Raw genomic sequence first — 26,048 nt, 5'->3', positions numbered from 1 at the left:
CTTCTTTGTCCTAATATTTTAAAGGCCTACACTGTTTCAGAGTAGCTTTGGATCTCTCTTTGTAACCACTCTAATGGGAAACTTGTCATTTGGCTTAGTTTTCACCAAGTGCAAAGCGGTAATTTGGCAGCCTCAGAGCAAATTCCTACTGCACCTCAAACAGGATTAGCATTGGAGCACATGACCCTGCAGGCTGGAGCGTACGTGCAGTACAGCCCACTCTTTTCACCCCTAGTCTGCAAAGATAAAATCAGTCTGAGAGAACAACTCTGTGTGCTTATCTACTGACTTAATGGGCAGTGACAATGGGCAGATGGAGCCCTGATGTCCTCAGCGGCAGGACGAGCCGCGCTGATTATAAGGATCTGGAGAGCTTCTCTATTTTTAACTCTTCAAGAAAATTTCTGAAACTTTTGATACCTCTTAGACAACAACAGATGGATCATTCATTCCATCCAGCACATTTTCATGTTTCCACAGAAAGGTAGGCAAAGAGATTAGTTTTGCCTCATCCTCCTTCTTACCATGTAAATGCATAAACATAATTAAATTTTTTTACCAGTTAATAAAACTGAGACTTTGAACAAAGACCTTATTACAAAGACTGCAATTAATCTGTTTAAAACAAATGTTGTTTTGCTTGTGGAAGCAGATCTGCCCACATATTTCTTAAGTGCATTAATGTAGGATGGTTGTAACATACTCCCTGTAGTTCAAAACTATGTAATAGTAATTAATAATCACACTTTGTATTTATGACTCATGCAACGGCAGAGAAAGAGGGGTCAGAATATGTCTCATAGTTTAACATACCACTGAGAAAATACTGAACCAAGTCCTGACTCATCCCTTGGGGCTGCTTCCTCAGAAACTTCCTACTTCTCCCAAACACGAGTTGTTACCATTTCAAACTTCTCTATTTGGAGAAGCACGCCACAGACGCCTGTGTCAGCTCCTGGGCTTGCATTAGTCAGAAGTCTCCTATTTAGAGTACCCATCGCGCTCTCGAAGAGCTCTGTGCCGCGCGAACGCTCAGTCTGAAATCATCATAACTAAACCCTTAAATATGCTAAAGAACCAACCAAAACAGCAGGGCGAGCAAAACCATCCACATAAATTACTTCCTCCGCAGCCCGCTGCCACTCGGCGCTCCTTTCTTGCCTGCGCTCACAAGGGCTTGTTCCCGGGGTGCCCGGCTGGCCGCGGAGATGCTCCGGGGATGCTCCAGGGACGCAGCGGGGATGCCGCGGGGCGCCGCCGCCCCCAAGCCCCGGGCCCGCGGGTCCGCAGCAGCTGCCAGCGCCTCGGCAGGCCGCGGGCAGCCGCTGCGGTGAGGGGCGGTGCGCGGCCCCGCTGCCCGCCCTCCGAGGCGGGGCCGTGCGCGGCCCTGGAGAGAGGGGCGGGCGCGGGGTAGCTCCTGCGCATAGCGCCGGAGGAGAGCGAGGAAGGTCGCGCGGGCCGGCGGGTGTGTGCAGCGTGCTGAGGTGCGGTGAGGTCTGAACCCGAGGCAGTGGAGGTCGGATTTGAGAGTTTCCCTGCTCCGGCCTCCCTCTGTTCCCTCTTCCCGCTCCTGGCCCGCCGTGGGGCTGCGCTCCTGCGTTGGCAGCTGGGCAGGAGGGAGCTGCGGTTCGGCCCGCCCGACGTGTTTCTGAGTAGGCTTTTCTGCTTGGGAGAGTGGCTCTCTGCCACTGAGATTCTCAGTTGCGCCAAGTGCAAAGGTGGGACTTGCAGGCCTGGGACGGGCTCAAATCGTATTAGCTTTCACTTCTTTATGCCTTAAATTCCATGAGTAGCAAATCGAAAGTCACCCAAATAAATGGCAGCATTTTCCAGAGGCGGGAGAACTGTTAATAGTCGTTTTGTTTTACACTTGACATGAGCTTTGGCTTCCTCTTGTCGCCTGGAGGCTTCCCGCTTCCGGTGCTTGGGTGATTTGCAGTCTTTACAGTTTATGGAGACGCCTCTGTAATGATTGTTTATCTGGAGTAAAGGCTTTCTGGTGTTACGGAGTTACATCGGTGCTAAGAGCAGAGCCGTGTGTTGGTTGGTGTGCGAGGAGGGCGAGGTGCCGCCGTGCTCGGCTCTTCCCCGGGAAGTCAGCGGAGCTGAGCGCAGCACTTGCTCTCGCCGGGCTCAGCCCGACACCGCTCAGCCTCGGCGGCGAGTTCTGCATCGCATTGAACGCTCTGAGAGAGGTACTGCTAAAATCGTGCTGTGGCGGTGGGTGTGAGTACTTCCTATGAAAAGGCTTCAAAGAACTTTTTGCAGTTACTCGGGCCAGCACTCGGGCTTGGGATGAATGGTTAGCTGGGAGTGGACTGCGGAGGTCAAAGTTTCCGGAGCTAAGAGCGTTGTTACAATCGTTCTGGCATACAGTGTTGTGACTTGGCTTGTCTGACTCGTTGTGGCAGAGGCAGTGCGTGCTGACTTGTTTGGGATACTACCAAAGCCTTGGGTGTTCATTTTTGTGTCTTTAGATGCCAGGCTAACAGTCCTAAATCTTATTTCTGGGCATTGTTGCCAGCATTTAGCTGCGTGCATGCTATGTCATAACCATGGGTATTTCCTGCTGATGCTTGAGTGCTCTTCTGCAGCATCTTCTCTTCTGTTTCTACATGCTAAACTTAACTGCAGAGCAGGAAATTTAATATTAATGAGGGATTTGCTAGTCAAGCTAATTGTTAAAAGCAAAAAAATACAATAAGGGAATAAAATAGAGGTGACTAATTGCTAGTGTCCAAAAGAAGCATGTGATACATCAGCAGTACCCTCAAGATGGTATATTAGAATTCAAACTGTAGTGAATGTGTTAAAGGAGGATTTCCTCAGTATTTATTACAAGTTCTCCCAAGTCTTTGATGAGCCTGAGTAGGTAATTTTGAAAACAGCTGGGGACAATGCTAACATAACTGAAAGTGACCTTGTCCTGACCGGGTTACTAACACACACACGGAAACACACACAGAGACGTGTTTTGCATTCCTTTTCTAGGTATAGTAAACAAAAAGTCAACCCAAAGCTGTTCTTACACGTCGGAATTTTATCTATAATGAAAATGAATTGACAGCCTAGTTTCAAATCATAATTTTATGTATGTCTGCAGGTTTCATTTGAAGTTTTAAGTTTTTTACATTATGAAGTCTTTTGGAACATCATGACCTTTTTTAAAACTAACTTTCATAATATGAAATCCCTGTTTCTTATTGCAGAAGAGTTGGTGTAGGATTTGTTAAATCTATTCTTTCTTGTATTTGTGAAATTAGTATTTTAGTGTAATTTTTAGTAAACTGAAGCAATTTTTATTAAAAATTAATGTGCTTTATACATCTTCGTTGTTAACACAGTTTTCATTTGGATGTGTATTTCCTCAAATCCGCATCATTTAGGTGCTCTTAAGGTGAGATTGATGCACTTTTTACCCTCCACCATCAATGTCACAGACAAATAAAAGGTCAGCTGGAATAAATCAGTCTGTGTCATAGGTTAGCAAGCATAGTCCCGGAAGGGATGTCCTTGCTAAGGGCTGCTTACAGTTTCCTCTGGGAACTGATAGAACCTATCAGCTGGCCAGTTTGAATATGGACAATTCTCTAAGCCACTTAAAGTTGTGATCACCTCTGTGATCCACATTTAAGAATAGGCAAACTCCCCCTCCAGGCTCTCTCTCGTTTCCGGCGCTGGCACAGGTGGCAGCAGGGCCCGAGCAGGGCCCAGTGGGCCCGGCCAGGCTCTGCTTGGGCCAGGCCGGGCTGGGCCACGGCCATCCTGGGTCGATGGACCTGTTCCAGCCGTGGAACCCCCCCACTGCCTTGCCGTGGGCAGCCGGAGCGGCTCGGCTCTCCCCCCTCTCCACTGCGATAAGAAACATTCAACATTCCAGCTGCAAAGCTGCAAGGCCGAGGTGAGAGTAACCCTTTTATTGCTGTGAAGAGCTGAAAACCTGAGGGAAGAGAGAGAGGAGATGCTTAAAGCTGAAATTCTGTTGTGAAGCTATGATATATCAGAGTATCCCGTTGTAATTTCATGAAGATATGGGGGGTGGAGTGTTCAACTCGTGAGCAAAAGCACCTGCGCTGAGATAGGCAGATGCTGACGCAGCTGTAATTTCATGAGAAGTTTGGACAGGGAGAGATGAACCAGATGAGGACTTTTTGCTCCAAATGGGAAAGGAGAAAACCTCAGTTCCTAGAGATGCTCCCAGAGATAGTCCTAAAGATGAAGATGATGAAGACCCTTTGCTCCCAGGGAAGGAGAAGGGCCTCTGTTTTTGTTTCTGAACGGCTCAACCTTAAAATTGTACCCCAAAAAACTTCAAGAGTGGACCCTCGAAAGCAGTTGCGGGAAAAGCTGCAAGTCGGGGGAAGGGACTCACACGCAGGCAGAGACTCCTCTTCCTGAATGGACTGAACAATATTTGGAAGTGGGCGGCTGTCTCGTTGTGATACTGTTTTCATAGCATGAGCAAGAAGAGACTTCTCTTTCTAAATGGACTGAACAAGGTTATTATGGAAGTGGTAAACAGACTGAACATCTTAAGGGTTGTCTTTTCACATTGTCAGTGGGAGAAGGGAGGAGGGTGGGGAGGAGGAGGAGAGTTCTGAAGGTGGTATAATTTTTTTTCTTCTTTTAGGTCTGTTAATAAACTTCTTTATATTCTTTCAAGTTTGGTGCCTGTTTTGCATTTTTCCTAATTCTTATCTCACAGCAGATAAACAGTAATGAGTATTTTGGACCAAACCACTACAGTCTGTCATGATTGTGCTGTGATAGGTGCAGTGTTGCCTTCGGAGCTAATACCTTAGAGAGAGTTTATGTATTATTTATCAGTGGAAAAAAGTATAAGTTACAGATTGGTGACTTTCAGATCTGCTCAGTGTCTTTGTTGTCCCTATGTTCTGGTTCCAGAGTTCACAACAATACGTAGAATTAATCAGCACCTTCTTCTGTTCTGATAGCAGCACTTTTTGAAGCTCCCTCTGTTCCTGGTCATTACTTAATCAAATGTAAGAGTCCAGTGAGAAAGGAGATAATTGCCTTTATGCTTTTTTGGCAACTTAGTCCCTGAAAAAAAAAGTTTCTTTCTGCCTACCAAGTTAGATCAAAAGAAATGCCGTAATGCTTGCTGGGTTATTTTTCTTTCATAATCTACTTACTTACAGTGTTTCTTGCACGCCTTTGTAGAGTGCAGCTTTTTTTTGGTGATGTGTGACATTACTATCTTTTAAGTGGTACTTACTGCTTTTTACAGGTAGGGCAGAATTTTCCATGAATCTTATACTCTCTACACCTCTCAATGTTTTGTCTTGGGTAGGTAGTTTTTCATGCAGAAAAGTAGTCTTGCTTGGTTAGTTTTCAGTTGAAAATAATAGAAGATGAAATCATTAAGCAGATCTGTAAGGCAGAATCTCACATCATTAATTCCTGTTACTCAAATGATGAGGCTTGAGATCACTTAAGGTGCAGAACTTGTGGGGAAATTGAATATCCAGCAGTTAATTACTATCTGTGACTTTTTTTATACACTGTATGAATATATCAATTTCTTTAATACAGCACATGTCTTGCTTTAGCCAGCTTTTGCTAAAGATTAGTTCTACATTATTGTTTGCTTTTCTATACAAGTTTCATTATTTTGCCTGGTGAGTGAAATTCCTTCAGGTGTTTTTTAAGAAACTAGATCAGGAAATTGACAGTTGGCAACTAATATTTATCTTACTATATCTTCTGTTAGGCCAAATACCTTGATAATGTGTCCATTACAAATTAGAGAGGCATTAACGTATGAAATAGAAGAATGTGTTAAAGATGTTAGCTTCCTCACAATTTAGCAAGACCTTGTGATAAATTTAGCTGGTTAATGGTTACTGTTGTTGCCCAAGCCCCTCACAAGTTTTGAAATCCCCACACATTTTGCAAGCAGGGAGGCTCCCTCCTTTGTGCTTCATCTCTGGCACAGCGTTTGCGGAACTGTGGGATTCTGCACGCTGGACGCAGAGCCACATAATAGCTGCGGGGAAAATGGGCTCTTCTTTATAATGAGCTGTGAATCAGAAGTACACCGAGTTTTCTTAAGTTAGCTTTAATGGCTGAATCTGGTGTCAAAACAGGCTGTATTTATCCATTAAAAAAACCTTCATAAAAAAAAGGGATATGACTTGTGTAGTGAGGGATCTTAGAAAGGTCACTTAGGTTACACGCAGAGTCTTGCAGTGTAGGGTTCTCATTTTGAGAAAGTTGGGAAGTAGGTTTGGTGAGGCTTTAATATCTTGCATATAAATATATGGATGTACACCTGTTTCTAGGAGGTAGCATTTGAAATGCTGCGAAGTGGCTGGTGGATACAGGAGGCAGTTGGGTTTTTTGACCTGTGCCAAGTGAAAGTCCTTCTATTGGTGAAGGTTAAGATCATTTGGTTTTTTTCCCCTGACTTCTAAGGTCCATGAGGTATTAGGCAAATTGTGCATGGTTTCATAGAGGCTATCTCAGGTTTATAACAAGAACAGAAACTCATCTGGTTTTAGCAGCATTTTTTTTAAATACCAGTTCAGTAGTTGACTAGCATTTAGACAGAATTTCATCTTTGGACATCATACTTGGCTTGCTGTGAGTTTCTAATACTAGCCTTGGCCAATCCAACACAAATATTCAATGTTAAGTTCAAAGTTTCTTTAATGAATCCCTCTGGGCATTTGAGCTGACCACAAGTAGGGTCTTCAGTTATATAAAGTATAGTTGTGTAGAAGATTTATGTATCTCTGTTAATTGGAAGGTGGCTCTGTTGGGACCTTGTGCAAGTAAAGAAAAAATAGGAAATGGTCATTTCATCCTTGATGCCATTAGTTTATGAAAATTACCATACAAGCTGGGGAATCATGCACAGCCCTGAAAGAGATCCTCATTTTACCCATGGTTGTAAATCTAATCTAGAGTTACCATTACCTGCTATTTTTGACGTAGTAGTGTTTTTCTGCATTCTAACATTTAAATGTGTTGGATAGGTAACAGATTTCTTACTCAACACCTTTTTTCAGCTATTTGGATAACAAAATGAAGCCTGCAAAGCTGCACTATTGGACTCTGGGTTGGTTTTCCATGGCACTATGTTGTTGGTGTGCTTCAGATACATTTACTCAAAGGTAAGTTGTGCTTTAAAATGAAACATCTGACAACTCATTAAGTGCAGATCAGAATGGTTTAACTTCTAATATAAATTTGTTATTATGTACTATTTTTGATGTGTTATTCTTCCCTTAGGAAGAGAAGAATACTAATTATTATCAGGCATCTACATTAACTGGAGGAGCAAGGATCATGCCTGAGAAAACCTTTATGTTTATTAATGTATCAGCATGAAGAAAGAGGGGAAACTTAAATTCCTTTTGTTGCACTTAAAACTTTTCTAATCTTGCTGTAGATGAATCATTTAGAGTTGTGATGTAGTAATGACAAAAATTGAAAATTATTTTGAGACTTAGAGCAATAAATCTGGAGTCATCCCTGTGGCATGAACTGTACCAACTGCTGCGTTGTTTACTTTTTAATCTTATTTTTCCTTGCTATTTTCTCAGTTCTGACCATATAAAATTCTTTTTCATGACATCCCAACTGAGGCTGTATCAGATTGCTGCACAACCTTTTGGCAGTTGTTGCACCTTGGCAAAATCTGGGCTTCAATACCAATAGGCCATGAGAGAAACCACACCCCAAATCACACCCTTCTGTGGACAAAGCTGAAATTCTTATTGCATTGTATGAGGAAATAAACTTTTCTGCTTCCTTTCAGTGCTTTGGCAAGAGAATGGTTAAGGGTGCTCAGTTCAGTGCTGAACTTCTTTCAGTGCCTACTTTGCAGCTGGTTGGTAGTTTAGACACTGCTGACGTTTCTTCAATCCCCAGGATTTGGGCTCTGTCTTGGCCATCTTGGCAAAAGAGTCAGCTCTAGAGGCACATTCCTGAGCTTCACAGAGCAGGATAACTCAGGCCCAAAGAAGGGGAGATATCTCTGAAGCTGCATAGGTATTGAAAATGGATTTCCTTGGATTCCAGTTCTGAGCTTAACTTGCTTTGTTTAGTATGTACAGTTTTCTGACCTATCCTTAGCCAAAAAGTGTGTTCTAGGAGAACACCTTTTGGCATGACTGACATTGCAGAAGTTCAGCTGCTATTTCAAATACAGAGGATAGATCAAATGAAAAAGCTAATGAAAGATCTTTTCTAAGCAAGGACTTTTTAAAACCAAGGAAATTAACTGCTCTGCAATATAGGGTAATTCCTCTATTCAGGTTTCTATAGCAACAGTAAGGACCCATATAAAAGTGTTAATAGTTTTCATTGTGATTATGCTGGTAAGTTCCAGAGTTATTCTCCTAAGTTATATAGAAAACCACAGATACATGTAAATGCTTAAGAGAAAATGGGGCCATTGCAACGTAGAAAGACTAGAGGAAAAAATGGAGACATGATAAAACACAGAAGCATCCCTAGGTTGTCCTCAGGCTGAGAAGAATTAGCTTTGTCTTTTATTCCTTTTTTTTTTTTTTCTTTTGGTACTATATCCTCTGGCAAGAACTAATGACTGACAAGTGGCTATTAGCTTCCAGAGAATAACAATTTATTTTGACAGTTCTGCACATAATGTTGTCAGTTTAAATAATTTACAATTCTGTTTATTTTTTTCCATTTGCTATTCTATTTAATTACTTTGTCTGGTTGCTTAATAGCTAAATATATCTGCTGTATTGTCTGATGCAACAGGTTTTTATTTACTTCTACTTTAACCAGAATAAGTCTGCTCCAAACTGTTGGAAAAGGCCTCTATAGAAGTGATGTGATACAGGCTTCCAACACTTCTTGAAAAAATTTTTGAGTTGTTTCTTTTCCCCTCTGCATAGGTATAAGATAGTACTCGTATGTCTGTGAGTTATAGATCTCTTATTCTTAGAGGCTTTGAAACAGGCATGTTCTTGTAAAATATGGAATACTCAAATTCTTCTTTAGGTAACCTGAAGATTTTGTCACAGTTTGATCACTTATTAAATGTTTAAAAATTAATTAATTTTTAGTAAGCATTTTAAAATGTACTGTTTGGATTAAATGCCTATAAACTGAGAAAGTCAGAATTTTTGAGATTTGTAGTTTGTACTTTACTTTTTATTCTGAACTTTTTTTTAATCAAAAAGTTTGGAGACACTTGCAAGATCCAATTACATCTCCTGCAGTGGAAACTACATAGTTTGAGAGTGGTTGTAGTCTTTCTTTTTTAGAAGAGTAGTTACAGTTCCAAGAAGGTTGTATGCTTTTTTTTTTTTTTTAAGATAATGTGCCTATCAAGAAGAATTAGAAGATTCTTAACATCCTAAACAAAGAAATTCTTAAAAAATTAAAAGAAGTCTAAAAAAAATTATTGTTTTAAAAGTGTGCTAGTAAGTGCTCTCCTAAATATAAAACAGAACAATGTGGTTTTTTCCATACTTAAGAAATGGAAAGCACATGGAGATAGTGTGCTAGAAGGAGAATTTGTTTAACAATAGGGGGTATTAGCAGGTTTCCAAATATGTTGTTTCTCTGTGACTTGTTAGTTTGTGTTTGGAATGTGTGCCTGAAGGTGTTCCTCTTTTGAAAATCCTTGAGGAAAAATAAATGTCTGTCTCTCTCCAGTGACAACCACCCTCATCCCTGGAAAAAGCTGTATTTTGCTCATCATTGGCCAGTGACTGTATGTAAGGTGAGATTTTTGTGTTTCTCTTTTATCCTAACAAAAGTAGCATTGGATAATAAGCATGTGAAAACCGATTGAATAAAGCCCATTAACTATTTAATGTTATTTATGCCTTTATAAAGGCTTTTGCTGATCTTGATGCAACTTTTGCTACTTCCCCTACACTCCAGAGCAGTCATAACAGGGCAAGATTGTGGTGTGTTACAGATAGTCAGTGTAGGGCATACTGTACACTAAGCTTGTTACAGAATTTATGGCATCTTGTTAGTTGTAAACTTAATCCCAGACTTTCATCAGACTCTGTAGGAAGACTTGCCTGCTTTGTTTGGCTAACAACAGATCAGTACCTGAACTATCTGCTGCACAATAAGATTTTATCTTTGTAATACTGGCTCCAGTATTTCTATGATGTCGTCAAATACAGATTCAGTCAGGAAAGAGAGCTATAAAGGTGTGGCAGGCATCTCTGAGTATTTCTGCATTTTTTGCTGTATTTGAGGGATGTGAACCCAAAATGAACCCAACCTTCTGACACAGGTCTGTCAAAGCACAGCTAAGAGGTGTACTATTGCTGTTACCTGAACAAACCCCTACAAACCAGTTTTTCCCTCTGTATATTTATGCTGGTTCCTCCTCTGAGTTCCAGGGTAGTGCAATTGATAAATTGACAAATGACTTTCATAACCTTCTAATGAAGTTGTAATGAGTAATTGAAGGTGTTGAGCATCAGAAAATGTAGGCATCCTTACACTTTATTGATTTCTATTGATCTTCTGTAGTAAGAGGTGGACAGACGCATTCAAAGAAGTGAAGAAAAAGGGAGATGAAAATCATATTAAGTGACTTTTTTTCCTAGTTTCCCATCATTCAGTCATATGAAGAAAGAAGATCTCAACTGTACTCCTCTAACAGCTTTCTTGTTTTACATAAGAGGAGTTCCTAAACTCAGGAATTCATTTAAGTACTTTTAAGTAGGTAGATTCTTCTGCATGTTTGGTGTATTTATATATGATGACTGGTTTTTTTCAGAGTGTAAATATTTTTAATGTTATTATTCAGTTTAAAACTGTTGACATGATGTTGGAAGGAAAAAGCTGTGTAAAAGAAAGCAGCCAAAGTCATGATATCATTTATGGAAAAAAGCTTTGAGATACTTTTTTTTTCTGGAAGTACTTCTTAGTTTATGCCTCCTGTGTAAAAGAATCTGATTATAGACTCTTTTGTACATAACGTGTTCTTGAGAGGTGTGTGGATGAGCTGCATCTGAATTCCTACCTGTTTTGCATATCTCTGCTTGAAAAGTTTTTCAGGCTTTTGAAGGCCCGAAAGGCCTACTTTAAAATTTGGAGGGCACAGATTAGCATGCCAGAAATTTGAGAATACATCTCTCCCAGCTCTTCCTGGGCTTTAAACAGTAAGTGTTCAGCTGGTACTGAGTGTGATCAGTGCAATTAAATTGGAAAGTGTTTTGTAATCGTGTCTTCCAAACTAACCCATTAGAGTAAAGTAGTATCATGGAAGCAGTGATCACCCCAGGACCTAGTTACTGACTATTGTAGTGAAAAGGGTGAAGGAGGAAGAGAGATGTTCTTCCTCATAATGTGATTAGAAATTCCAGTACCATATAATTGACCTAAGGTGACTATGTCTTATGCAAAGATATGTGAGCTGAATTCAGACCCCAAGTGACTATGAATTTCATGTTCCCATAAAAAATTGTGCCTGTGGCTAATTCATGCCACACTTTTCAGTTACAAATCAATGTGACTTATGAGCATCTCAAGGGCAAGAAGAGGGACTTTCCTACTCCCTTTTTATGGAGTTGTAAAGATCTGTTATTCAATAACTTAAAAGGAGAACTATTATTTTCAGCTTTTGCATCCTGGAGATTGCAAAAAGATAAAATTTTCTGTGTGGTTGTTTTTTTTTTTTTTGTGTGTGTGTGTGTGAAATGTGGAAAACCTAGTGGAAGTTTGTAAATTATTCAGTTCCTTCTCTTTTAGGAATGGGAAGGACAATGAGGAAATGGTACCTGCTGTCATCTGCCTTTTACTGCACATATATGCTGATCAAAGGAAAGAGTAAAAAAAAGGGCAATAGAATAGAGTAATGAACAGAATAGTCTGAATTCAAGTTTGAATGTCGTGTTAAGCAACAGATTTTTTTTTTTTTTTTTTTTTTTTTTTTGCAGTTTTTAATATGAGATAAAAAATTTTCCTAAGTTCAGGCTTTGGCAGTAATTTTGTAGCAAAGGCTTAAATAAGGAATAGAAACACTGTTTTTCCTTCTTTTTTTGGTAAAAATAGAAGTAGTCACATAATACAGAAAGAATTAAAGTGACTAAAGTGAGGGCAGTACACTGTTGTGATCTAGCATTAGATCAAAAAGTTCTTCGATCTTTGCTTGATTCTTTGCTGTTTCTTTTCTATATTAAGCCAGGTGTGTCAAATTAATTTCAACTCTTGCTAGTTCTGGAACAAAATAAATGTTTTTCCAGATGTCTATGTAACTCGTAAGATAATATGTCTAAAACTTGTAAAAGTTTTCTGTGAATAAGGTCTGGTTTAGATGGTTTTGTGGGTCTTTATATTCTGTAAGGATAAACTTGTGAAAGGTTTTAGCTTATCAGCTCCTGCTAGAGGCGTTCAGTAAGAAAGAAGTTTGTTTTATTTGCCTCCCAGATTTTTTCAGCAACCATATCAGTTTGGTTCGTTTATTCATTTGTTTTACCCAAGGGGTGGGGAGAAGGAGGAAGGGGAGTAACTGCACACTGTTTGAGGGGAAGCAGTTGAAGAGATGAACTCTCTCCGCAGTTTGAAAAGCAAGGATTTTTCTTAGCAGTTGCCATGTTTCCTTACAAAACAACTTGCACTTTATCTTAATTAAAGAGATGGCCTACTTAAGCAAGGTGCTGGGAAGGAAGAGCAGGATTAAATATTTCACTTCCCAGAAGCTGGTGTTTTATTTCAGCTTGGTGTATCTGTATGTGATCCAGTAGCACTACTCTCTCACATTTACCAGCTGCTGTACTAAGGGATTTGTATCTTGGGCAGATCTACAAGTAACTACTTCTGTGACAGGTTGATGGTATTTCACTTTTAGGCATTTCAGAGATGATAAAAGCCTCCATGCTTCTGGCACATGCTGTTTGTGCAATGTCTTGCTGTTACAAATAGGCTAATCCCTCTGCTGTAGCATTCCCTCTCAGCACGTTGGGTGCTCTACAGCCTCACGGCACTTTGCTCAGTTTTATATGGTTCGTTTGGATTGATTATCAGACAGCTTTAAAACAGGAGAAGACAATGCTGCTTTTTCAAATGATCTAGGTATATAGTGCTTTCTGGGGTCCAGTGCGCACTTGAAAATAAGTATTTATACCTCTGTTTCAAGTCAATGGTTGCCTGAGGTTGAATTAATCCTCCAGCAATCAGTCTGTGGTAAACAGGAAGGCTGAGAAGAAGTGTTTTTGCAAGCAGGGGTACCCAGCTTTGCAGACCAGCATTTGCATTTTTTATAATGTTGATTTAAAATGAACATTGGAAAGATACCAAGGCTGGAATTAAAAAGGAGGTTGAATGAAGCCGGCCAAAGCATGCAGAGTGTGAGCTAATGTGTTGTAGGTTGCATTGACCTCTCAGTTCTGCCAGCATGCAGGGTAACACCAAGAGTGTGGTGAAACATATAGAAGAAACTGCTAGGAAGGTCAGTGCCATGATAGGGGAGAACTGATTCCGAATTTAAAATGCTCTGGGTGTTCCATTAGCATGTCTGAGAACTGCAGTTAAAGATTGAATAAGGAGCACAATTGCACTGTTTTTGTTGCCGCCTCACTTGAGCAAGCTGTTGACTATTAATTTGCTGTGCTTTGGGCTAGATAGCCAAACCCCTCCAGCTCTACAAAGCTTGTGTCGTGACAGGAGCAATATTGTTTAGGTATTTGCAGTGTGTGTTTTTTCAAAATACTCCTTTCAGGAAAAAAAGCTGTTGCTGGGTGTAATTGCTTGTATTGTTGGTGGCAAGAGAGGAGAGGAAGGAAACTGACACAGAACAAGAAAGTCTTGCAGAACTTGCAGATTTGCTGCCACTGGCCTGTGGCATGTGGAAGGCAATTAGTGAGATTACAGACCTGTCTCTGCTCTTCTCTACTCTCTGGTCTTGCTCTGGCATCACACAAAAGGCATTGTGGCATAATTAAGACAGAATGCAGAACCAAAAAGGAAAGCTATTATTATGGGAAAAGAATGTCTGAGGAGGTTGTTAGTTAATGGCAAAAAGTGTTTACTTGAAAGAGCTCTAATTGCTAAGAACAATAATCAGGGAAAAATACAGTAATAGTGTTCTGTGATGTGTGACATGGGTTTTTTTGGTTTGTTCTTTTCGGGGATATGTCTCTGCTCTAAACAATAATTAATGTGTAGGCCATTTCTCCTGTATTATCAACAGTTTTTATTGAAAGCTCTGTTTTTTTGTTTTTGTGGGAAGATGTTTAGTCTTTCTTTTTCTCTCCATTCTTTTGTCTGTCAAGTCAAAATCCTTAAAACGTGTCAGTTTTACTTGGAATAAGCAATATATTTCATCTCTTCTTTTTCACTTTTAATACACTGATAAAACTACTCCTCTATGCTTAAAGAGGGTTGTGTACTTGTCTAATATTATAGTTTGTTTTGCATGTTTTTATTTTAATGGCTCTGCACTCCTTGAAACGATGTGGTGAGGAGAGAAATACAGAGAGCTTCCACCTGGAATATTATAAATGCAGATAAAGCTCTGTTCATTTAGCATGGATCAGGCTACTTCCTGTTACCTCAGAACCTGTTCTTCTGTCTTCTTTTTACACTGTCTGTTCAGAATGTCCCAGTATTCACTTGATCTGCTTCAAAATTTTAATGCCGGTGGGTCACTAAGTGGCATAATCCATGACAGTTTCAAGTAACGAGGTCACCAGCTCCTGATTTGGCAAGTAAAAGTTAGCATGTCGCAGTAGGACCTTGGGCCATCAGCAAATGAGGTTTTACTTTTCCCTTTAAACCTTTATTCCTGGACACATGCAACAAATATTCTGTGGTTTTGTTTCCTACAGATGAATGCTAATGATTGTCATGACCCTCCAAAGTACTGGACAATCCATGGATTGTGGTATGATCATAGAGTGTTTTTATTTCAACTTGGAAAGGAAAAAGCAAATTTTGTACCTGGATGTTTAGTGATTTGGTTTTGTTGGGTGGGGGTTGGTTGGTTGGGTTGGGGTTTTTGAGGGTTTTTTTGTGTTTTTGTTTGTTTTGTTGTTTTTTGTAGGGTTTTTTGGAGATCTTAATCTGTCCTTATCATTCCTTTAAACAAAATTAAAACCCTATGGTTTGACGTAAAACTGAAGTACACTTCTGTATCTCATGACTCATTGAACTCTTAAAATCCTCTGTCCCCATAAGCATTTTATTTATAAATCTCCTCATAAGATCAGAAACAGTCTTAAGCAGAAAGGGAACTATAGTTTCCCTTCTTTTTTTTTTATCTGAGTAAAAATAATTTGTTAATATCTCATGACTGCTTGTGGCTTTAAGTATCTTATCTCCACACAAATACTGCAAAAGTACAGGAAAAACTAATTTGCTTCAAAGGAATCAACTTACTGGAATTGGTGTCAAATGGCAACAATTCAAAATTTTTCCTGACAAATACAGGTTCAAATCAGTACAGAAGTTTAAGCTATGCCTTCTGGAAAAGTGAACAGCATTATGTATGGATTCCCAGTGAGTGTCTCGGTGATACTTGCAGAAACATCAGATGGTGTGGCGGTTTAGGAGGTCAGTGCCATTGATAGCACCAGTGACATTATGTGCAAGACTTTTCTAAATCGTTGCCGCACCCATATGACTTTTACATAGAACGAAAGGGACCAAAGGGCTAAACAAAGAAATCATGAAAAAATCTTTTGGCCATCTTCTGAATCTTCATGAGAAATCTTTTGGCCATAATTAACATCTTGAAGGTTTTACTTCTAAACCACTGTAGATTCTGATGGTTTACCTACATTTTTAAGTAAAATCTCCAGCTATAATCCTGCATATTTAAAATTCAGGCTTATGTTAGTTACCATTACTGAGTTAGGAGACATCTTTGTTTCAATTTTATTTTGCTTCCCTAGGCCTGACAGAGCTGAAGACTGTAATAGGACATGGCATTTCAATGTCACCGAGATCAAGGTATTTAAAACAAAACCAGGCATACCAAGCAGAGCTAAGTGCAATTACTTTTGCACATCCTAAATGAAAAATCCGCAGTTTATAATATCAGTCTTAATGTTTACTGAGAAGTATGGTTTTTTAAGGACTCCAGGAATTCTCTAAGTGCTTCTGGTACCACTTGAAGTTGCAGTCCTTGTGATCATTAGCAGCTGTACCTACTTGATTTTGTAAACATGCAGTTTGGCTCATTCAGCTACATCCTCCTTAAAAAAAAATCTAGAGGTCCACCAGCACATAAGTGCTGGATCTGCAGTGGCAAAAAAGTACCTGTGAAAAGAAGAAGATTCAGTCAGTCTGTGCTCTCTCTTCACATTTTCTGCTGCAAAATCAGAACAAAGAAAGTAACAGTTCAGAGTACTGTTTACTGTGTGTTTTCTACTAGAGCATTAGTCCTTTTTTGTTCTTTTTCTACTTGGAAAACCCCAACGTATTAATTTCAACAAAATTCATTTACGTATTGTAACCAGGGATAAGAGACTTGAGCCAACAAATGTGAAAAGCTGCATGATTGAACAACTTCTGCAGGGACAGCTGAAGGAAAGTTTTGCTTTGAGTCAGTGTGTCAGTATGCTCAGATATTTAGGTAGGTGTACCTGTTACCTCCAACAACAGCATTTTCAGAATGTGGGGGGAAAAGACCTTTTATTTTTCTTCAACTAAGTGTTTCAGTTACAGACACCGAAGATGAGGCTTCAGTTGTAGAAAATGTATCAATATATGTAGATTGTCTAAGAAATAGCTTTTCAATGCTGTGGGTACATTTATTAATTGTGGTATTTTTAGGATCTGATGTCAGACATGAGACACTACTGGCCGGATGTGCTTCATTCATCTCTGAATCGCACCCAGTTCTGGTGAGTACAAAAAAGCTCTGAAAAGCATTTTGGATATTATTTTATAAAAAGTCCTTCTGAGTAGATCTTCGGGTGAGATGTTTTGCATGAGAAGAAGTGTCCAGGAGGCCACTGAAGCAGTGTCATGGTGTCCCCCAGTGGTAGGGAGGAGAAGAGAGATCCAACGGGCAGGAATTGTGCAGCAAGATTGATTTATTTAATTATTTTACGACTCTTTTATAGACTTTTTTTCTTCATAGTCTAATTGGTCAAAGGATCAGCCATCCCTTGGGTGATTGGCTAAAATCCTAAAGCATCCATTGTCAAAATATTTTTCTACTGTGCTATAAACAAGGCTCTACAAGGTCGCAGGTGTTCATGGTTTATAGAACTCTACAAATATCTTCTGTGAGAGAGAAAAGTATCTCACGGGACTGGAAAGAAGCAAGAAAAATTCTTGCTAGCAGCAATATTTGTATCCAAAAAGCAGTGTGTCTTGCTAGTCTCATTTACAGTATAAATCTGTTCTCTTGTAAAATACAGCTGTTGAAGACAGGGCTATGGCAGAAGTTTTAGAGAAATGAAACTTAGTGAGAGAGTGTTTCCTTCCTTTGTCCCCAGGGAGGAGAAACAGCTGCTGTTGACACATTACATCTGAATAGCAGTAGCACTCCTGGGATGTCACAGCTAGCTGCAAGAGCAACTTCCAGGTCTCTTTCCCTAGCTAGCTTCACTGTGTTGCTGGCCTTGAGAGAGCTTTCCTTTTGGGCTTCCTCACAGAAGAGGAAATAGAGAACTAGAATGCTCTCTGTCATGGTAGCAGCTTCTCTGTTCAGTGAAGTTACTGACAGCAGCTCTATGCTACCACCAAGCTTGTGGGTGCAAGAGGTGCAGAAGGATGAAGGCCTTCAGGACCATTGGTAGCTGTTTTCAGTATCTATTAATTTATTTGTTTATTTTGCATGGCTGTGCTGCTAAGTAAAGTAACACTGTGAGGAATGTCATCTTAAAGTCTCAGTAAGTATTTTGTGGAGACTAAAGTCTCTGTCCATCCTGGAAGCTCACAGGAGTGATTAAAACACTTGGGCCTGGTGCATTCTTGGCTTGCTGCAGATGATGGTGCACGGGCACTGTCAGTGCAGACTGCACCAAACCACTCCAGTAGCAGTTCCATGGTAGCAATCATAGGCTTCTTGAATGCCAGCAGATCTTTAGTCCTCTATTTCTGCTGCCTTTTTAGGAAGAGCAGGATGCTTAAATACAAATACTACTGAAAGCCTTCAAGTCTTCAAGCCTTGAAGACAAGCACTTCACCGTTAGTTTTACACACGTGCATGCATACATTCTCTAAATTAAAATTAATCATCGTACGTGCAATCCCTTGCCTCCAGCTTACTTCTGTTTCAGTAGCCCTTTGAATTTGACTGTTGTCTGCTTGTGATCCAAGCTAACTCTATCTCTTGCTAAGTTTACCCCTAGAAGAGCTTCTATTTACTTTAAAATGGTGGTATCTTTTCTCATTAGTAATTTAAAATCCCTTGTGGAGAAATCTGCCCATGGAAACTGGGCTCTTCCAGGCAATAAACAATCCATTTGACATGCAGTTGTATTGAATGTTACAGCCAAGATGAGAACTCTCTACAAGGCTGAATTTGGGAAGATACAGTGAAAATCTTACAGTAAAGCATCTTCTGCCCTGCCTCAAATCTGACACCACAGTTGCTTTATTAATTCTCTATTCAGAAGTAGTGTACTATTTCTCTAGATCCAAACATATTCTTTTAAGATGTTTTCATTCCTTAAGAAAAATCTGAAGTTTTTAATAGGAATGGACGATTCTAAGGCAGGCTTTCAATAATAACTGTTCTTCTTTTCTGCTTTTTGATGATGTAGTTAAGGCATCATAAGTTCACAGGATGCTGTGATGATGGCACAAGTTTGTGATTAGATAATCTTTTATGTACATCTGCTGAACTGATACCTGTATAGTACAAGTGGCTTGTGAAAATTTGAAAAGAATTTAAAAAAAAAAAGTCATCCACAGTGTCACTAAAGATTATACTGCTTAATCTTTCAATGGACTTTAGAATTGATGGGAACATTTTTGTCTTTTTCCCAATTTTTGTTCTGTTTGAGTTTGTCTACTGTACACTGCAAGAATTTCTTTCTTCGGCTCTCTGTTCCTTGCTCATAGGAGAAGGGATGGTAGATTAAAAGTAAGACTTAAGAGGAGGCCTGTGAAAATTCTGCCACAGGCCAGCATAAAAGTTGATGCTAAAATCTTAGTAGCTTGTGCAATTTCACTGTTTCACCCAAAATAAGGCTTAGTTGTTTGAATTCAGAAAAAAAATTAGTGCTTTGAAAGTGCATTTAACACAAAAGGTTCCACTAAAACTTACAAAAAGCTTGGAAATGGTAGTTTTCTAGGCAAATTCTTTGCATTCTGACCTCTGATCTCAGTGTAAATACACTGAGAGATCATAAGAGCATGATATATGTTTACTTCATGAATGTATAGATGTTGCTGTAACCGAAATGGTGGGAGTGATCTTGATTGGGTTTACTTTTTACATGTGCAATAAATTTGGGTGCAGTGTCCTACTCCACAGGTGTAGCCTTTCAGATACTTAAGTGTAATGGCTAGCTTGTACAGCACATATATTTGCAAATAATGTGTTCTAAAATTTGCATTTTGCTTTTCTCCTATAGGAAACATGAGTGGGACAAACATGGCACTTGTGCAGCCACACTTGAGGCCCTTAATTCTCAGAAAAAGTACTTTGGTAAAGCCTTAGAACTCTACCAGCATGTTGATCTCAATGGGTATGTAAATAAACTTGATGATCTGCCTTTTATTCTAAACAGTTTCTAAAAGTTTCAAATCTAGCCTATAATGAAAGTCTAAAAATCTGGTTGTAGAGAGGAAATGAGTATTAGTGTAAATTATTTTTAGTACTGAAGTTCAGAGGAAGAGTTGTTACCCTGAGAAGCAGTCTCTGGTCACTTCAGTCAGGTAAGCCAGCAGCATCCTTAACAGCATCATTTAGACAGTGTGAGCAAGTAAATTTTTGAGAAGCTCTGCAGGCTGTATCTTGATACCAAAAGCTATGGTACCTGTAATGTTCTAAATCAAGGGACAAAACCCCCAAACTTCTGAGTCATACTGAGCCCCAAACACTTGTTTTTAAGACAGTGCTCTGCTCGGAGGAAAAGACAAGCTGCAGGCAAAATCATGCAGAACATCCTGGGAAAAGGCTGAGAGGCAACAGCAAGAGAGGAGGTTATGAAGGGTGGTGTTCAGTTGCTGCAGGCAATCCTCTGCTGTCCTTTCTAACAACTCCAGTGTGACACTCTTGCTTTGTCCTAAGGGCTGACTTCTCCTCATGGTTCCAAAGCACTGGCCATGCCAGATTCAAAATCTTGATGAGACTGTTGTGGCTTGTCCAAGCACTGTCTGCATGCTTCTGGCTATAGGTGAATGCCAGAAGGTTAGAGTCCTTTCCTGGTCAGTGCTTGGTGTGGGTGAGAGGATGTTTGACCATTAGATTTGTTGACCATAAATTGTCTGTCTGTATAAGAGGACAGTGTCTAAGAGAGGAAATAGTTTTGTACCAAGAAACATACCTTTAAAAAAACTCTATAAAACAACCCCAAAGAAACCCCAAACCAGCCCCATTCTGTTTATGCTCTGCCAGTGTCCTGTCTAAGCAGTCTCCTAGACAAAGTGTCATTTATTTTGCATATGCACAAAGGAAATAAGTTTTTCTTCCCTCCCACCTCAGTTTTGTAGATGCCTTTTAAAACTGTAGCAGATTTTTTCTACACACAGTGTTTGTGCATGTCATATGCAATGTTAAAATTAATAATGTGGTGTGACTAAAACATTTACAGATGGCACAGTGACCGATGATGTGAGCCTGTATCAGCATGTGCAACACTGCAAAAGAATAGATACTGAAGCATGTTGAAATGAATTGCTCAAAGCTTATTATCTATTGTGAAAATGAATATAATTAATTTTACCTTTACTGAAAAAAAAGACTGCCAGTATTCTCACTGTATATCACTTATACTTGAATGGGAAAAAATGACAGTGATTAAAAAAATTGTTTCCAAAAAGCAAATTATTAAAAAGAGGACATCATGCAGAGTTCTGTAAGAATTAACAGAACATCATCTATTTTGTTTGCCTCCTTATATCCTGTGTAAAATGACAGTGAAAAGCAGATTGTCCTTCAGTCAGCTGGATAGAATCTTCCTTGTGCCAAAAATGACCTTGGAAGGGAAGGGTTGAGCATTATCAGCATTTATGGATTAAATCCTGCAAGATGCTGACTATTCCCACTTCTTACAGAAGAAGCTGGGACTCTCAGGCTCATCACGTGTTAGGTCCTGAGTCTTGTAAGCGTGGACATGTGGACTCCTCTCAGGACTGAACCTAAAGGAAGGGGTACACAGGCTAGAGGTTCTTGAGCCTCATTTCTCTCACGTGACCAACTTTTCCACTTCAAAAACATATTTGTTAGGAAAAGTTTCTGCCCTGCCAGTAATGTTGATCCAGACTGACATGCTGTATCCCTCTCCCGGTGTGCTGTGTGCCTCCCACCACAGGAAGCCCATCCAGTGTTTGAATATGCGGGTGCCTAGAGCACCCTCACAAGTCTGCTCCTGTGCCCTCTGCAGCAGCTGGAGCACAGGGGAATGTCTCAAGGCAGGGGAAAGGAAGCAATTAAACTGCATGCCCTACCTGGCAATGAGCAGAGCACTCTGATACTGCCTTTCCCCTAGCTGTGCCTGAAGACTGAACTATTCCAGCTCCTCAGATTAAGGTGCGGGAAAGGGTTCTTCCTGACCCTGCCAAGTTAGATGGGAAGTGGCCTTTCAGAAAAGGGCCTTTCCTAGGCTGGCAAAGAATGGACAACAAGTTGCCCTTGCTCCCATCACTGTAATGCTTGACAGGTTCTTAAGATTATCTGTTTTACCTAATGATTATGAAGGTATGTTTGCATATAAGAAACATGGAAAAATGTGTTATCTTTCTTTCAGTTGTCTCTTGAAAGCTGGGATAAAGCCAAGCAGTTCATATTACAAGGTAAGAGGCAATCTTTGATAAAACAGAATCATATGCATGCACCCTTTTTCAGTAGGAGTCAACTAATTTCTGTAGAACAAATGAGCTTTTAAAAACTGTTTAGTTCTTTAAGGTTGTGCTTTTTATAAAAGTTTTTGAGAGCTTAACCAGTGTGGCAGCTGTTGGAAGATGTACTCGTGACCTATTAATCTCTATAAGCTTTTTACTTTTTCAGATGACTGCTATAAAGGAAGCTCTTACAAGTTTTTATGGTGTAACACCGAAGATCCAATGCCTTCCTCCAGAAGAGGTAAAAACTCCCCTAACTTCCCAAAATGGAAAAAAAAAACAAACAAAAAACCAACATCTTTTTTTTTTTTTTTAAAGAGCACTTTTTATCAAAAATAAAACAAAAACAGAGTGAAAAATCTTCAGTATGGTGAAACTTAGGTCTAGGTGTTCCTTGTGTATACAGCTGTTTGCATTTAGATATTGTTTGATTCTTGGACTTAGGTTTTAAAGGCCTTTGTCTTAAAGGATTTAAACCTGTATCTCTTGCATGAATGCTGTAACCACCATGCCAGAGGTATTGCTGTAGCTGAGCACTTTCCACTGTGCCTGCTAAAATTTAATTGCTGCATGGCAAATTACTAAAGCCAACAAGAGTGAGCTGAATGGAGCCAGTGACTGTCAGCCTTGGTGAGGGTGTGGCTGTCAGCAGGAGCCTTCCCTTCACTGAGTATGGCTCTTGTGTTCTGTATGAAGACGTTACTCAGTGAACAGAATCCTTCTGAAATAAAGCAGCTCAGAAGCTTGTCTCTGAGATTATTCCAGAAAGCCCATACCTAAAGAGGTACTAAAAGACATTTTGAGCTTCACTGTGGTTCAGGGTCAGTGTAGTCTTTCCTTTTGAGCTGATCATGTCTCAGATTTCCATTTCTTTTTACTTTTACTTTTCCTTGCCAACGATTGTGCTGTGCATCATGAGAAGGTGGTACACAGAGACAATGTGCTGTAAAGTATAGGTCACCATATCTGAACCAAAAGTGCCTTTGAAGGAACAAAATAATATTCTGAACAATTACATATGTAGATTGCAGAGTTCTTTCTTTCCGTTTTTCACCTAGGTTACTCTGCACGTATAGAAAATAAAGTAAAAAACAGAACCCACAAGGTTAGCTTTCACTCTTGTAAGTGGTTCCTTTTAATCTCAGCTTGTTAAAGGTGGTTTACTACAAAACACTTGGCAGAGTTATTGCCCATACACAGGCGACAATTTATGAAAACTTGCTAAGATACAGTTGCTATTGGAGTACGTTGTCAACTCATTTGCTTTAGTAATGCTCTGAGGTTTCTGTATTCATATGTTTTTTAACATGAAAAAAGTCTATAGGTTACAATATTTTTAGAACGTGTTTATAAGTTACTTTAAGGAACAAAGGAGTATTAGTTGAATGTGGGTTGTACAGTGATCCACCTTTTGACATGAAAGAAATGCAGACTAATACAAACTGCAGTTTCTAGCTCTGTTTGCTGTAGTTCTGCCATTGCTTTTAGTACACTTGGGATACTGCTCCAATTATATGAAAGTAATTTATAGCTTGGGTCTCCTGTACTTAACAACTGAAGGTATTGGGTAATAGAAATGAAAAACTACATCTCAGTTATTTAAAGATAGGCCTTTTTCAGAGTTCTAGCCTCGTCCATGCCCGTAATGCATGATGGAGGTACTTTGACGTTTGAAATGTGTTAAACACACTCTCTGTTCTTAAATTTCTTTAAAAAACCCCAAAACATAAAAAAACCCCAAAACAAACAACCCCCCCAACAACACAAACTCCAAACAAACAAAACAGCCCTCACCACAGTTACTTTTGCCTTGTATGTATCTTTTTGTCCTGCTTAATTGTTTCAAAACCAATTTTTTTCCACATTTTGTTAGACCTGAGCATTTGGGGGCATTTTCCTGTAATCTTTTTTGCCACATGAGAGGCCCCCATGCCTGCCTGCTTTTTTCATGGTCAGAAGTTTTTCTTCCTAGCCTAGTCCAAAAATAACATTTCTCCTTCTGACAGCTTGGTTCTGTAGTCTTTTCTGTAAAAGCTATTATAAAATTTCTCATTTATGGAGAATTTTATTTGCCTCTATTCCTGTCTGGCTATGAAGAGTTGGTGAAAAGTGTCTTTCTGGTCACATGTACCCTTCAATATTCACAGAGTTCAGCCCGAGCTCATCATTGTTGAACAGCTTCTGTGCACTGTGCCGATGAGGAAAGGCCAGGATAATGTGTCACAGCATTTCATAACGAGGCTTACTAGTTAGAAATTCCTCAGATTGGTACTGAGTATGTTCAGACTGGATGCCTCTTGTACTTTTATTTGCATTTTTCATCTGGTAAATGCGCAAATAATCACGACTGTATTCTATAGATAGGGCAATGTAGCTGAAGAATTGATGTATTTTCTTCTCTGCATGAGGCTGATCTTACCCTTCATGTTTCTAGGGTGAAAAAGCACAAACAATTGGCCAGATTGAATTCTGCTTCACCAAAGAACTGCAACTGATAAACTGCATGGCGCCAAAGGGTGAATCCAACCCAGTGCAGGCTCACTTGAAGCTTGGAACTGAAGAGCTGTCAGTCTGCAATGATACTCTCCCAACCTATTATCCTTCAGAGGTCCAAGGTCACAAATGAAGCCATAAGATTGAGAAAAACTTTTTAAACAGCAACAAAACCCAAACTCTTGTAATATCACAAGCCCCTGTCCCTATCACAGGCCTACAGTGAAGATTTCTGCTGGAAAACAAAGTTCTTTTGCTATTAAAGGAAAGTGGTCCACATGATGGGATCAGCATCTGATGTACAGCTTGGTCTGGATTTTTTGGCTTGCTTATGGTTTGAATCAGTGTTCAAAAGACAACTGACTTTTCAGTTTGACATGCAGTTAAGTCTGCCACTTCGGCTGCTTTTTGGTTTTTACCAGTGAGTCAGGGAAATTAAGTAATTCTTCGTATTGAAAGGATGATCGTCTCTCTGAGATGAGACGACAATTTCTTGAGAAGAAAACACTGTAAACAAAAAGAACTCTTGAGACCTGTGTGAAGGTCTATTCCCAGATGTAATACCCGCTGCCTTGCATAATTGCTCTCCACAAGTGCAGAACAGAGATCATGTCCTCTGAGGTGTTGAACCTTTCCTCACTGAAGGATCACGGTGGACCAAAGACAACTTCTGCATAACTTCTTAGTGAAGGAATAATGTTCTTCAAGTTTGGGCTCCTCTACCTAATAGATCCCAGGGAGACTGTATTTGTAGCCTTACCTGTTCTTTGATTATTTTTGTGGCAGTAGCTCCATGCAGTCTTGAGGAACAACCAATGCTAGAGCTTACATGTTAGTATAGGAGAATGTTAGGCCCTAGAAATATGTTGTTATTAATTTTTAGTTGTATTTGAGCATTCAGCATTACTGCATGTGCTTCTGCACTTTTATATGAAAACAAGATAGTCACGTAATCACTTTGTTTCAAGAAACAGCTTTTTATAGATGAAACAATAAATACTACAGGATTTTCAGTAAAAAGTACAGATGTTGGCAATAGTGCATCTCTACCCCATAATGTTTAGTAATATGCCACAAAGTTGGATGTTTCCAGAGGGAACCAAATTTTGATGACAACTTCCCCACAGTTCTGTGTTGATCTGTGTGTCTCAAATTGTGTTTCAAAGAAAGACAGTTGTGGCTCAAGGAGCCATCTCTTTGTTAGAATAATATTACTGTGAAAACATGAAATGCAGTATTAGAAACAAAAACTTGGAAGCAATGAATGGTAGCCCTGGTTCTTGCAAAGACATATTGCATTGTCATCTTGAGTGCCATCACACGGCATCTACAAGACAGATGAGGGATCAGACCCAGCCAGCATGGATTTAGGAGGGGCAGGTCCTGTCTGACCAACCTGATCTCCTTTTATGACCAGGTGACCCACCTGGTGGATGTGGGGATGGATGGGGATGTTGTCTTCCTGGACTTCAGCAAGGCCTTTGGCACCATCTCCCACAGCATACGCCTGGGAAAAGCTGGCAACCCATGGCTTGGACAGGTGCACTCTTCACTCGGTTAAGAACTGGCTGGACAGCTGGGCCCAGAGAGTGGTGATGATGGTTGCTGCATCCAGTTGG

General features: G+C 39.9%; 1 protein-coding gene across 4 annotated transcripts; it reads left to right on the top strand.

Annotated features, from left to right (window-relative positions):
- Positions 1-1,375: 1,375 nt before the first annotated feature.
- Positions 1,376-24,727, top strand: RNASET2 (ribonuclease T2). 4 transcript variants are annotated; one of them, XM_042025110.1, is made up of 10 exons: positions 1,376-1,448; positions 7,032-7,136; positions 9,658-9,724; positions 14,799-14,854; positions 15,864-15,921; positions 16,747-16,817; positions 19,506-19,619; positions 21,843-21,888; positions 22,103-22,177; positions 24,371-24,727. In XM_042025110.1, the coding sequence occupies exons 2-10, from the start codon at positions 7,048-7,050 to the stop codon at positions 24,560-24,562; spliced, it is 768 nt and encodes a 255-aa protein (XP_041881044.1). In that variant the 5' UTR covers positions 1,376-1,448; positions 7,032-7,047; the 3' UTR covers positions 24,563-24,727. The 4 variants fall into 4 exon arrangements, with proteins under 4 accessions (XP_041881044.1, XP_041881041.1, XP_041881042.1 ...); XM_042025107.1 differs by having other exon boundaries at positions 1,382-1,484; XM_042025108.1 differs by lacking the exon at positions 1,376-1,448 and adding an exon at positions 1,502-1,718.
- The last annotated feature ends 1,321 nt before the right edge of the window (positions 24,728-26,048 follow it).

The sequence above is a fragment of the Corvus kubaryi genome, unplaced genomic scaffold, assembly GCF_017639235.1.
Source record: "Corvus kubaryi isolate FWS band 111438036 unplaced genomic scaffold, C.kubaryi_AGA036_p1.0 37266, whole genome shotgun sequence".
Classification (NCBI taxonomy): domain Eukaryota; kingdom Metazoa; phylum Chordata; class Aves; order Passeriformes; family Corvidae; genus Corvus; species Corvus kubaryi.
Note: the sequence above shows the minus strand (reverse complement) of the source record. Positions and strands in the feature narration are given on the sequence as shown.